Source organism: Mastigoproctus giganteus, chromosome 1, assembly GCF_048544385.1.
Source record: "Mastigoproctus giganteus isolate SK-2022 chromosome 1, ASM4854438v1, whole genome shotgun sequence".
NCBI classification, from domain to species: Eukaryota; Metazoa; Arthropoda; class Arachnida; order Uropygi; family Thelyphonidae; genus Mastigoproctus; species Mastigoproctus giganteus.
The window spans coordinates 258,180,227-258,193,677 of record NC_143575.1 but is presented as its reverse complement, the minus strand read 5'-3'; the positions used below and the strand labels follow the sequence as shown (position 1 = coordinate 258,193,677).

General features: G+C 38.0%; 1 protein-coding gene across 5 annotated transcripts in view; it reads right to left on the bottom strand.

Annotated features, from left to right (window-relative positions):
- The window catches only part of LOC150091819 (ras-related protein Rac1-like), a 109,752-nt gene that overhangs the window by 20,689 nt on the left and 75,612 nt on the right, over positions 1–13,451 (bottom strand). For all 5 annotated transcript variants that reach the window (XM_090377157.1, XM_090377183.1, XM_090377148.1 and 2 more), the window contains exon 3: positions 3,723–3,837. In XM_090377157.1, coding sequence (XP_090233283.1) covers positions 3,723–3,837 — 115 coding nt within the window. The remainder of the gene's footprint in view (positions 1–3,722; positions 3,838–13,451) is intronic.

Sequence of the window (13,451 nt, the reverse complement as noted above, 5' to 3'; positions counted from 1 at the left end):
TTTCAATGCTTAATAAAAAATCTTAAAATACTTTGTAGTGTGTTGTATTTTTATATTAAATCTTACACTGTCATAGCTATTTTCAAAAAAAATAAATAAAAAATAACAAAAACTGCTTTCATATGCTGTTATTCCAAATTTTTGGGCAGGAGTGTACAGGAGCTGTGTTAGGGTAACTAAGAGTAAGAACAGGTGCACATATACTTACATGTACACTAATGCTAATAGCATAGAAATTAAATTTTATGAATTTGAAGTAATGATTAAGTCATCAAATGCAGACACTGTAGGGATATCAAAGATGTGTTGTCATTCAGATATAAAGGATGTAGAATTTGAATATAGGGAGTAAAATATGTACAGATAGGACAGAAGGTGGGGGGTATGCTCTTATTTAAGAAGAATATTAAATCTAGACAGTGCATCCAGTTGGCATGGGTGGCCAGTGCAATGTTGAGTCAGTTTGATGTAGCATAAGCATTGGGAAAACAAAAAATGAGAGTAGGATTGTGTTATAGGTGTAATGACTGTGATGCATAACAAACAACTATACAGAGAAATAGAGTGGGCCAGTAAATCAAAATGTTTATAATGGGGGATTTTAACTTTCTAGATATCGACTGGAACTTGTTGGGAACTCACACACTAGCAAGACTTATGTAGATTTACTGGATGATTGTTTTCTAAAGCAACATGTTAGAGAGGCAACAAGAGGAAGCAATACTCATGATTTAATTATAGTGATTCTCCATGCATTAAGAATCTGCAGGTAAAAGAGCCTCTGGGTGGTAGTGATCACAGTGTATTGATGTGAGATTTATTTCAAGACATAACTACTATCAGGGCTAAAGGCAAGGTTGTGCTGGAGGAGCTCAAACAACTTCCTTCTTAAATGTTTGGGGTTATCCAATCTCCTTGTTAAAAAAAAATAGTTTGATAAAATTTAGCAGACTATTTTAACAGGGGTTGATCCTTAGCTGAAATTCTTCTTGAGCAAGCCCCTTATTAAAACAAATTGGAATCACAGGTCTGTCTAATGAGAAGGGCTTTTACTTTTGTAAGGGTGATTACAGTGGTCTCAGACAGTTTTCAAATTCGCTGCAGTGGAACCAACTGATGATATGACCAACAGCAAATTCTAAATGGGGAGCATTCAGGGATGTAATCATAGAAGCTACTAGGCTTTTCATACCAACTTAGAAATACTGTTCAAGGCTTAGACCTAAATGGATATTAAATGATGAGACACGTGACACGGAAGAAAAATGCATATAAATTATCAGGTAATACAGAAGCCTATGGTAGATAAAACCATTCTCTAATCAAGTCAGAAGAGGTTAGACAAGCCAAAGTAGTTTATGAGATGTCTCTGGCAAAGAATGCCAAGAAAAGTAGCAAAGAATTCTTTACCTATATTAACAGTAGAAGGAAGGGGCTGAATGACATTGGTCCACTTGATGTCAATGGTTTAACTGTTGATGATCCTTCTCAGGATGCTGATAGGCTGAATAGGTATTTTGTATCTACATTCACAAATGAGAAATTCTTCAGGAAGGGAAATGCCAGATGTTTATCAAACATTAACAGGGAGCTAAACAATTTTGTGATAACTGAGAGGAAAGTGGAAGAGAAAGTGTTGAAGTTAAACATAAAAAAGGCACCTGGGGTGGATGGGATCTATCCAATCATAACAAAGAAGGTAAGCAAACCTTTTGCCATAATTATGAGAGCAGTTTTGGACTCAGGAGAGGTCCCTGTGGACTAGAGATGTATGAATGTGTCCCCAATTCACAAAGGGTGATCAAAGAGTGACAAGAGCAAAATACTGGTAAAAGAAGTAATGCAGGACCATCTAGACAGGAGCGCAGTTATACTTCAGTCATAGCATGGGTTTGTTAAAAATAAATTTTCTGTTTATACTCCAGCACGACAACCAAGTCAGTAGAGTTTACAATAAATCATCAATACAAATATTTATTGTATTTAGTAGTCAGGGGCTTGAACCCCAGTCCACTCAAGGAATGCATGCTATGCACTCTCGCTCATGACCACTCGGCTATGTCAGGCCTAAAGGGGAGTGCTTGTCTCAAACCTGACTGGATATGATGCAGTAACAAAGGAACTGGATGCAAAAAATAATTTTGGTATCACATACTTCGAATTCAAGAAATATTTTGATACTGTTACACATAACAGACTACTGCTGTTCAAATTGGAGCAGTGTGGCATTAAGGGCAAGTTACTGGTATGGATAAAGGGATGGTTGAGTGGGAGAAGACAGAGTGGTTATTAATGGACACTGCTCTTCTTGAACTAATTTTATTTGTGAAGTCCTCCACGATTCAATGCTGAGCCCACTGTTATTTTCTATATTAACGATATTGATGAAGGTACATTACACTTAAAGTCTAAGTTTGAAGATGATACAAAGGTTGGCAAGATGGTTAATGGAGCTAATCAAGGTAAGCTACTGCAACAAGATATAGAAAAATTAGACAGATTTGCTGAGAAATAGCAGTTGAAGTTTAACACTGACTAATGCAAAGTACTGCGGCAAACCTATACTAACATACCAACTGTGTGGTACTAAACTTGGGTTAGTGGAAAATGAAAATGACTTGGCGGTAATTGTGCAGTCTGATTTGATATTCTTGAGAAGTGCAGACAGGCCACCAGGATAGCTCATGGGTTTTGTCAATGATATAAAGGAATTTTGCTAGCAGGGATAAGGAGATTATCCCATTGTACAATGCAATGATTAGGCCACATCTTGAGTACTGCATAAAGGTCTGGAGACTAGGCACCTGTGAGGTAATCTGATTGAGGTGTTTAAGGCTTTGAGTGGATTGAGCAAGCTCAATAAAGATAGTATTCTTCGACTTGCTCAGACTACACACGAGTGGGCATATTTTCAAACTACGGAAGATGGTTGCAGGAGATGTGCTGAAGTTTGCCTTCAGCCAGTAGGCATGTGATCATTGGAACAAACTTTCATCTGTTATTGTACAAGCGGTTAGTTTGAATAAATTATTGGAGAGGATGACGGGTGATGTGGAAAGGGCTTTTTTTTTTTTTTTTTTTTTTTTTTTTTGGCTATATAATATTAACTTCCTGGCTATACAAACTTATACAATATTAACCAGAAAAACAAAGGGGGGGGAGGGGGAACCCAACGACACTTCCCATATCACTTGTCCATCCCTTCTAACAATTTCACTAGTTCTTTGCTTAGTGCATAGAACTAGACAAACTGTTCTAGTTTCTGGTTCTAGTCTAGTGCTTTGCTTAAGTGGGGCGGGGAGAATAATTGCAAAGAATTACTAAGTGAACTTGCTTAATGAACTGCAATACCAAGCACTTCAGCTAGCTTCACATGTTTAGTAACTTAATGTGATAAATCATGCATTCACATTTTGTTTTGTCTCCATGTATTTTTATACATGAACAGGATAGTCTTTAAAAAAAAGAAAATGCAACATCTAAAGAGATAAATGAAATTAATAAAAATTAAAAATCAGGGAAAGAGTAATCAGCATATTACTCATTATTAAACTAGATGTTTGTATGATGATGCAACTGCATTGTTCCCTATTGATTACATTTAGAATATGTTATATTTAACTGTCTAAAACAAAAGTATTATTATGAATTAAATGAAACTATTTGAAATTTTAACCTACATAAACATTTTAATATTTTAACCTATTTTTAAAAATACTTACACCTGGATAAGAAAGTGGACGAAGCCTCTCGTAGTCTTCTTGGCCTGCCGTATCCCACAGGGTTAAACTTACTCGTATTCCATCACACTCCATATTTCCTGCATAGTTATCAAAACTGTTGAGAAAAAAGAAAAAATTTAACTGCATTATGCATTTAATAAAGCTAATACTAATTACACTTATATAATATAATAATAACATACTGCATATTTCTGAAATAAAAGATCTATATTATAAGGTTAATGTGGAAAAAGAAACGCTAATTACCAGGAAACCAATGCAGAAAATTAATACTACAATTAGGGTTATAGTTTGCAAGGCATGATCCTGCCACCTAAAGTACCAAGATACCTGAATATTCAAAATAAAATCGCAAAAATAAGAAATTTTTATTAATAAAAATGCATGCGTGCCATTTTCACGCATGCATTTTTATTAATAATTCTTCATTCTATTTATTAATAAAAATAAATAGAATGAAGACAGGGAACTCTCAAGCAGTAAAAGCTGATTAGCTCAAGGAGTAAATCAGCACTTGTGAATTCCAAAAAGGATTATATTTCAGTCATTAACCACTATCCAGCCATGTGTTAATAGATGACCCTATACAATCCAAACTTGGAACCCCTTCATGTGTACTGTAAATCTGATTTGTTTCACACTGTAAACACAAAAACTACCAGACAACATAGATGCAGTTATTGTAATCTCATAAGCCCAAACACAATTTAAAAAAAGCTCACTGGGAAGCCTTCACTAATGAGGTGGATTACAATATTCAATGGATTCCATCAAAAATCGACAATTATAAGCAATTTTTTGGTTTAATATACTCCAAAGCAAAGAAGCATATTCCCAGAGGATTTAGGAAAGAATACATTCCTGGTTGGAACAGAAGATGTGATGAGCTATATGAAGAATACCAACTTAGCAATAGAACAGAAATTGCCAATGAACTATTGCATTGCTTAGATTCTGCTAGGAAAGAGAAATGGAACATAATGACAGCAGGTATGAACTTCCAACACTCAAGTAGAAAAGCATGGACACTTCTGAGGAAACTCAGAAGTAGTACTCCCAAACATATTAATAAGAGCTCAGAAGTATCCCCAGGAAAAGTAGCCAATAGAATTGTCAGCATATCCAACAGGCCAACTGATACCAACAAAGATGAAGTCAAAAAACTTAAGAAGGAGCTAAGAACCAGACTATCCTTTGCTGAACCAACCTCCCAATTTTCAGGAGAATTTACAGTCGCAGAGATTTCAACAGCTCTGAAGGAAATAAAACCAGGCAAGGCAGCACAATGGACGGAATATATCCAGAGTTCCTGAAACACTGTGGCCCAAGAGCTCTGGACTGGCTAGTTAAATTCTTTAATGACATCTTGCAGACTGGTAGGTTCCCGCTCTTGTTCAAGAGAACCAAAATAGTTGCCATTCTAAAGCCTGGGAAAAGTGGATCTTGCCCTGAAGATTATCGTCCAATTGCACTTTTAAATATATGTTACAAATTAATTGAAAGAATGGTTTACAATAGAATCTCAACTACAACCTTCCAACACATACCAATTGAACAAGCCAGATTCCGACCAGGGCAAATCTGCAGTGATCAGGTACTGGCACTTACTAGCCACATCAAGAATGGATTTCAAGATAAGAAGAAGACCATTGGAGTCTTGGCACCTCCGTAGCCAGGTGGGAAGGAGCAACAGTGCATAGCACATGCTTCTTGATTAGACTGGGGTTCGAGCCCGTCACCACCAAATACGGAGGATGCAGAAAGGTCAGGGAATGATCACCGCATATCCCCGGAGCAATATGGCCTTAGTTGCTAATGCTCCTAAAAACCAAATAACAACAACATTGGAGTCTTTGTGGACTTGACATCAGCTTATGACACAGTATGGCGACAAGGAATGATTCTGAAAATTTTAAAGATTATTCCTTGTAAGACCCTCGCGATCCTACTTAATAATATGCTATGCAACAGAGTGTTTGAAGTACATTTAAACGGCAGAGTGAGCAAGCCTTATATATTAAATGATGGTTTACCACAGGGATCAGTTCTTGCTCCATTATTATTTAATATCTATACTGTAAATCTTCCAGCAACTGCTTCTAGGAAATTCATGTACGCATATGACATAGTTCTGACTGCCCAGTCTACTGACTTCAAAACAGCCGAAATTGTACTCACAAAGGATCTTCATAACCTGAATAAATATTTTCATACATGGCAACTTAAACCTAACTTAAATAAAACCGAAGTTAGCTGCTTTCATCTGGATAATCAAAGGGCTAATTATATGCCTCAAGTGGAATATAAAGGCCAACAACTGAAATACAACCCCTGCCCAAAATATCTGGGAATCACAATGGACCGAACACTGACGTATAAACAACACCTTTGTAATATTGCAGCAAAGATAAAAACTAGGAATAACATCTTGCAAAAACTCAGTGGAACAGGCTGGGGAGCAAACGCAAAAGTGCTACGAACATCAGCCCTTCCCTTAGTCTAACCAGTTGCAGAATACTGCTGTCCCGTATGGCTTAAAAGTGCACACCTGTAAAAGTTGATACCTAACTGAACAACGCAATGAGGACAATATCAGGCACCATTAAATCGACACCTTTAAAATGGTTACCAGTGTTATCTAACATCCATCCCCCTCATATAAGAAGAGAAATAGCTTTGCTGAAAGAATGGCAAAAATGTCACAGAAATTCTCAATTGCCCATACATCAGGATTGCAAACCCCAGCCAGAGAGATTGAAATCCAGGAACCCCCCCATGGAAGCTAGGTGAGAAACTTATTAAGTCACATTTTAATGCTGATCAGACCTGGCGTGAAGAATGGACCACTTCAAACCCCGACCACCTGGGTTAGTCAATGATCCATGCAGAGCTGTACCTGGTTTCAACTTACCAAGAAAGGAATGGACATCCCTGAATAGAATCCGAACAAATCATGGAAGATGCAAGTTCTGGCTGCACAAGTGGGGAAAAACTGAAAACCCATTCTGTGACTGTGACAATGTGCCTCAGACTATCCAGCATGTTGTCTCAGAGTGCCCAAAGAGTAGATTTGAAGGACCCATCCAAGATCTACATAGTGTTACTGATGATGCTATCAACTGGCTGAATAAACTGGACACTACATTTTAATTCATCAAAATGTTATCTATAATATTCTCTGTAAATATTGTTTTTAGGCTTATTGTAATTTATTTATATTTTTTGATACAAATGTATCCTCATTTTGCCATACGAAATAATAATAATAATAAATAATAAATAATAAGAATTTAAAAAATATGTGCATGATTTAAGTGGTTTAATATGTGTGTGATAATCTGCAATTTAAGAAAGAAGAAACAATGTCTTAAGCATTGTTATATCAAAAACATTAATTATTGAGAGCTGTTTATGTTATTCGTCAATAAAAATAATAAGTTTCATCATGAATTTTTTGTTTATATCCTTTGATGACCATATAAGGTCAGAGGAGTTCACAAAAGAGAGAGAGAGAGAGAGAGAGAGAGAGAGAGAGAGAGAGAGAGAGAGAGAGAGAGAGAGAGAGAGAGAGAGAGAGAAAATACAAGAACATCAGCATTTAATAGTCACATAGGCTTGAACAATGGTCACTCAAATGCATATACTTCTGTACCTTCATGTTTAACTCAGCTATGCTGGCCATTCATTATTAATATCCTATTGACTTCACTTGAACATATGTCAGTAGATCCCAAAAACTGAATGTGGATTATGTTGATACAGTGCTAAAGGTAGACACTGACATTGGAACTGAAGGAGTTAAATGATTGTTATGAAGGTGGGAGAGATTAGCATTAGTAAAGGCACATGATGCAAGAAAGCAAGTTTATATAGCATTAGCCAAAACAAAACAAAAAAAAAAAAAAAACCCTTCTCATTTCACTCATCCATTCGCACCAAATGTTTGTCTAGTTCTGCCTTCAATCTATTTAAGCTATCAACTTCTACAACGGCAGATGGAAGTTTGTTCCAGCAATCAACCTCCCGCTGGCTAAAGGCAAACTTCCACACATCTATCCTACAACTGTCTTTCCTCAATTTGAATTTATGCTCCCTCAGGTGATTATTCTGAGCAAGAGGAAGAATCCCATCAGCATTGAGCATGCTCAAACCATTCAAGGCTTTATACACCTCAATCAGATCACCTCGCAGGTGCCTAGTCTCCAGACACTGTACTTTGCAAAACTTAAGCATTTCTTCATAAGAGCAACCCTTTATTCTTTTCACTAATCTTGTTGCCCTTCTCTGTACTCATTCCAGCAGCTCGACATCCTTCTTAAAATGAGGCCTCCAGATCTGTATACAGTACTCAAGGTATGGCCTGTCCACTGCCTTATACAAGGGGATAATCACCTCCTTACCCCTGCTAGAAAAATTTCTCTATATAATTGACAAGACACCATTAGCTACTCTTGCAGACTGTCTGCACTGCTCAGAAAACTTCATATCTGCCTGCGCAATTACCCCCAGTTCCTTTTCAATCTCTACCACTGTCAGTGTAGTACCACACAGTTGATACGTTACTCTGGGGTTACTGCTTCCCATATGCAGTACTTTACATTTGTCAATGTTAAACTTCAGTTGCCACCTCTCAGCCATCTGCTCAACCTTTCTATATCCTGTTGCAGCAGAGTACTGTCATTAGTGTCATTAACAACCCTACCGATCTTTGTACTGTCTGCAAACTTGGACATGAAGCATGATATATTATTAATAAATACAGAAAACAACAATGGACCCAACACCAAACCCTGGGGGTCTCCACAAATAACATTAGTCCAAAAAGAATAGTGTCCATTGATTGCCACTCTCTATCTTCTCACACTTAACCATCCCTTTATCCTCTCTCATTCCCAATCCCTTGGATTGGGAACGAGAGCTTCTCTAGCAGCAGTAAAAACTTCACCTTGTGCAGGCGAAGTTTTTACTGCTCCTGGAAATAGAAATTTTTTATGTTTTATTAGCTTAAATTGGCATATTAACTTATTTTCTAGAGTAGCTTTATATTCCTAGTTACGATACTTAGTTTAAAGTTTAACTTAGATAGAGATTTTGTAGTTTATTACTTAGTATCGGTAAGGGTATCCAATCCATGTGCTACAAGTTTTGCAGCTCCACTAAACGAGAAGTTTTTTTAGCCATATTTAGCCGCTTTATTGACCAATTGTTATATTAAATTATTTTCTATACGTAGCTTATAGACCTAGTCAAGATCCTTGGTTTATTCTGAATTGAGACAGCGAGATTTTGGAAGTTAATTAATACTTAAGTGTCCATAGATTTACCGTTCGTAACTTGCTGCCATTGTTAAACGATACGTTATATCCCGAACTAGATAGCGTTAGCTTAGTATAGTATAGTATATTATATAATATTGTCAATTAATCAGTAAAATCTATTAATCTTGTTAAACTTCATTGTCAATTAAATTGTACTTTTTAACTAAATACATATAACGACTTAGATTTTACAAACATATCATAATTAATTAATACATAACTTGATACAGAACTTATATAAATAGAACTCGTAGATAATACTCGATGCTGAAAAATATATATAGATATATAGCATTATAACTGTGTTAGGATACAAGTTTAGGGTTATAATTTTCTACTGAAATTGAAATTTTATTGAAATTAAATCGAAATCATGACTCAGACTAGAGAAGCAAAACAAAAGGCTCAAGCTAATGGGAGTGCTGTGGCTCAGATGAGAACTGAAGGGGGCAGTTGCCGTATGAATCACAGCTTTTTAAAATGCACTGCTTGCATGATGTTTGTGGAGCAATCGGGTACGGGACATGATATTGCCATTGGGAATGTCTTTGTGTGTTTGCGCGATGTAAGGAGTGTAAGGAAATCAGGCAACAACTCAACGTTGTTATGGGCCTATATGAGAGCTTGAAGGACAGGGTGGATGCCCTCGAAGGATCGAAATTGAGGGGCCTATCAAGCTCTCAGCTGTCCTCATCAACGCCAGAGCTTGCACTTGATCATCACGCAACACAGCGACAACTCCAAAGGCAGAATGTGCTGGTCCCACAGGAACTAGTATTTGTTGGTGACTCTATTGTCAGGGAAACGGTGAACATGGTATGTAAAAAGGATAGGTGGAACAGAACCAGGATATGCCTCCCAGGGGCAAAGGTTGATGATGTTGTAGAGCAGATATCATCTTTTAAGGGCACAAGAGGTGATATTGTTGTACACGTTGGCACTAATGATATTAAGAGTAGGAGACCGGTGCATTTCCTTAACAAGTACAGGTCACTGTTGAAAAAAAGTAGTGAATTAGGGTTGAATTTGAAAGTGTCTGCAATTCTGTCCAGACGTGATAGGAGGGAGTATATGATGAAAGCCTTGTCGATCAATTCAGCCCTGGAAAGATTGTGCAAGGCTCAAGGGGTAGAATTTTTTTCAGCCTGGAGAGACTGCTTCTACAGGGATGGGATACACTTAAATAGAAAGGTGCAAGAATATTTGCTTATGCTATCGAGGCAGTGTTAGGTGGGTCGGAAAACTGCGAGCTTGGGGGGATACAAGGATTAATAGATTAACAGCAGCCACTGGCAGAGGTGAAATTGATTCTTGCACTGCTTCTATTGGAATGAGCAGAAGCCTGAAAAACAAGATGCATGATATTTCAGAGACTGCTGGGAGCCATTGCGGTACAAGTAAACACATGGGTTGTGTTAGGGTAGCTAAGAATAGAAACAGGTGCAGGTATACTTGCGTGTACAACAATGCTAGGAGTTTAGTAAACAAATTTGATGAATTTGAGGTATTGCTCAAAACATCAAAGGCAGATATTGTTGGGATGTCAGAGACATGGTGTCACACAGATATAAGGAATGCAGTACTGGAATTTGGGGAGTACAATGTGTGCAGAAAGGATAGACAGAATAGGAAGGGAGGAGGGGTTATGCTATCAGTTAAGAAACACATAAAATCCAAGGAAGTGAAGCCAGTCGACATTGCTGGACAGTGCAGTGTCGAGTCAGTTTGGTGTGACATAAGCATTGGGAGATCAAAATTGAGAGTAGGAGTGTGCTATAGGCCTAATGACTCTGATGAGTATAATAAGAAACTGTACAGGGAAATAGAGTGGGCCAATAAATCAGAGAGTCTTATAAAGGGGGATTTTAATTTCCCAGATATTGACTGGAATTTGTGGGTTGGTCATTCATACACTAGCAAGGCTTTTTGGATTTATTGGATGATTGTTTTCTACATCAGCATGTTCAGGAGGCAACTAGAGGGAGTAATACTCTTGATTTGATTATCAGTAGTGATTCTTCATGTATTAAGAATCTGCAGATAGAGGGACCACCATGTGGCAGTGATCACAGTGTGCTGAAGTTGGATTTACTCAAAGAGGTAACTACCATCAGGGGTAAAGGGAACGGTTTTTGCTTTCGTAAAGGCAACTACGATGGTCTGAGACAGTATTTAAATTCTATACAGTGGGACCAACTGATAATGTTACCAACAGCAAATCCAAAATGGGAAGCATTCAAAGAATTTATCTTGGAAGCTACTAGGCTTTACATACCAACTAAGAAATATTGTTCAAGGTTTTTTAGGCCTAAATGGATGTCAGATGACTAATGAGACGTATGGCAGCGAAGAAAAATGCATGGGATACATATAAATTAATGGGTGACATTGAAGCCTATGATAGATATAAGCTGGTCTGTAACCAAGTCACAAAGGAGATTAGGCAGGCAAAGCCAGATTACGAGAAATCCTTGGCAAAGGAACGGAAAAGAGTTCTTTACCTATATAAACTCTAGAAGGAAAGGGATGAATCAGATTGGTCCACTTGATATTGATGGTTCACAACAAACTGACTCAACACTGCACTGTCCAGCCATGTCGACTGGCTATGCTTCCTTGGATTTTGTGTTTCTTAATCAATAGTATAGCTCCTCCTCCTTTCCTATCCTGTCTATCCTTCCTTCCTGCACAAATTGTACTTCCCAAATTCCATTTCTGCATTCCTTATATCTGTGTGACACCACGTCTCTGATGTCTCAACAATATCTGTCTTTGACCAACACCTCAAATTTATATACCAAACTCTTAGCATTGGTGTACACGCAAGTTTACATGCACCTGTTCCTATTCTTAGCTACCCTAACACAGCCCATGTATTTATTTGTTTCGCAATGACTCCCAGAAGTCTCTGAAATCCCCTGCACCTTGTTTTCCAGACTGCTGCTCATTCCAATAGAAGCAGTGCAAGAATCACTTTCACCTCTGCCAGCAGATACTGTTAATCTATTAGTCTGTGTATCCCCCCCAAGCTAGCAGTTTCCTGACCCACCTAACACTGCCTCAATGGCATCAGCAAGTATTCTTGCACCTTTCCTATTTAAGTCTATCCCATCCCTGTAGAAGCAGTCTCTCCTGTTAACAAGCACAGACCAGGCTGAGAAAAATTCTTCCCCTTGAGCCTTGCTCAATCTCTCCATTGCCGAATTGATCGACAAGGCTCTCATCATATACTCCCTCCTATCGTGTCTATGCAGAATTGCAGACACGTTCAAATTCAACCCTAACTCATGGCTTTTTTTCATCACTGACCTGTACTAGTTAAGTAATTCCGCTGGTCTCCTACTCTTCTTAATATCATTAGTGCCAACGTGTACAACAATATCACCTTTTGTGCCCTTGAGATGAGAGTGCCTTTCAAGTTGATGAGTTAGAAATGGCTATTTCCAAGATCAAAAACAACAAATGTCCAGGAATGGACTTTGTTAAGGGTAAGGTTATCAAGCAAAGTTTCAGGTTGATTCCAAGCCATCTTCTCAGCATCTTTAACATGTCTGCAATTTAGGGGTGTTTCCAGCCCAATGGAAAGTTCTTATAAAATAAAATCTCCAGTGAAATTGAAGGACAGAGTAGAATCTTATCTTTCGATTGCTCTATTGAGTGAATTGGGAAAGATGAATTGGTGAATTGGGAAAGACTCCTGGCAGTGAAAATAATGAATCATGTGTGAGGTAACTGTTTTATCTGACGATCAATACAGTTCATTTCAGGCAGAGGAACAGATGCGCGTTACAGTGGCTGGTCAATTGTGTGGAGCAGTGCGCTGCTAAATATAACTTGAGCATTTTCATTGATTTCTCTGGGGCGTCTGACACAATCAATTGGAACAATGTGTTATTTGTTATGTAACAAGCAAAATGTACAAAGCAATTATATTCTGTCGTAAAGGACTACTTCACAAACAGAACTGTAACTGTAAAGTCTTCCAGTGCGATGATTACAAAGAGTGTAGTAAGGGGCTGCCCTCAGGGATCTGTGTTTGGGCTACTTCTGTGGAACCTGGTGATCAACGAATGGCTGAAACGAAACTATAATCATGTTGTTGTTGTTATTTGGTTTTTAGGAGCATTAGCAACTAAGGCCATATTGCTCCGGGATATGCGGTGGTCATTCGCTGACCTTTCTGCATCCTCCGCATTTGGTGGTGATGGGCTCGAACCCCGGTCAAATCAAGAAGCGTGTGCTATGCACTGCTGCTCCTTCCCACCTGGCTACGGAGGCGCCACTATAATCATGTCTTGATGGAGTTTATGCCAATGACCTGGTGGAAGGTGATTCATGAGCACAATTGGAAGGATGTTAAAATTTGATTCTGTCAGGACTATATCAATGA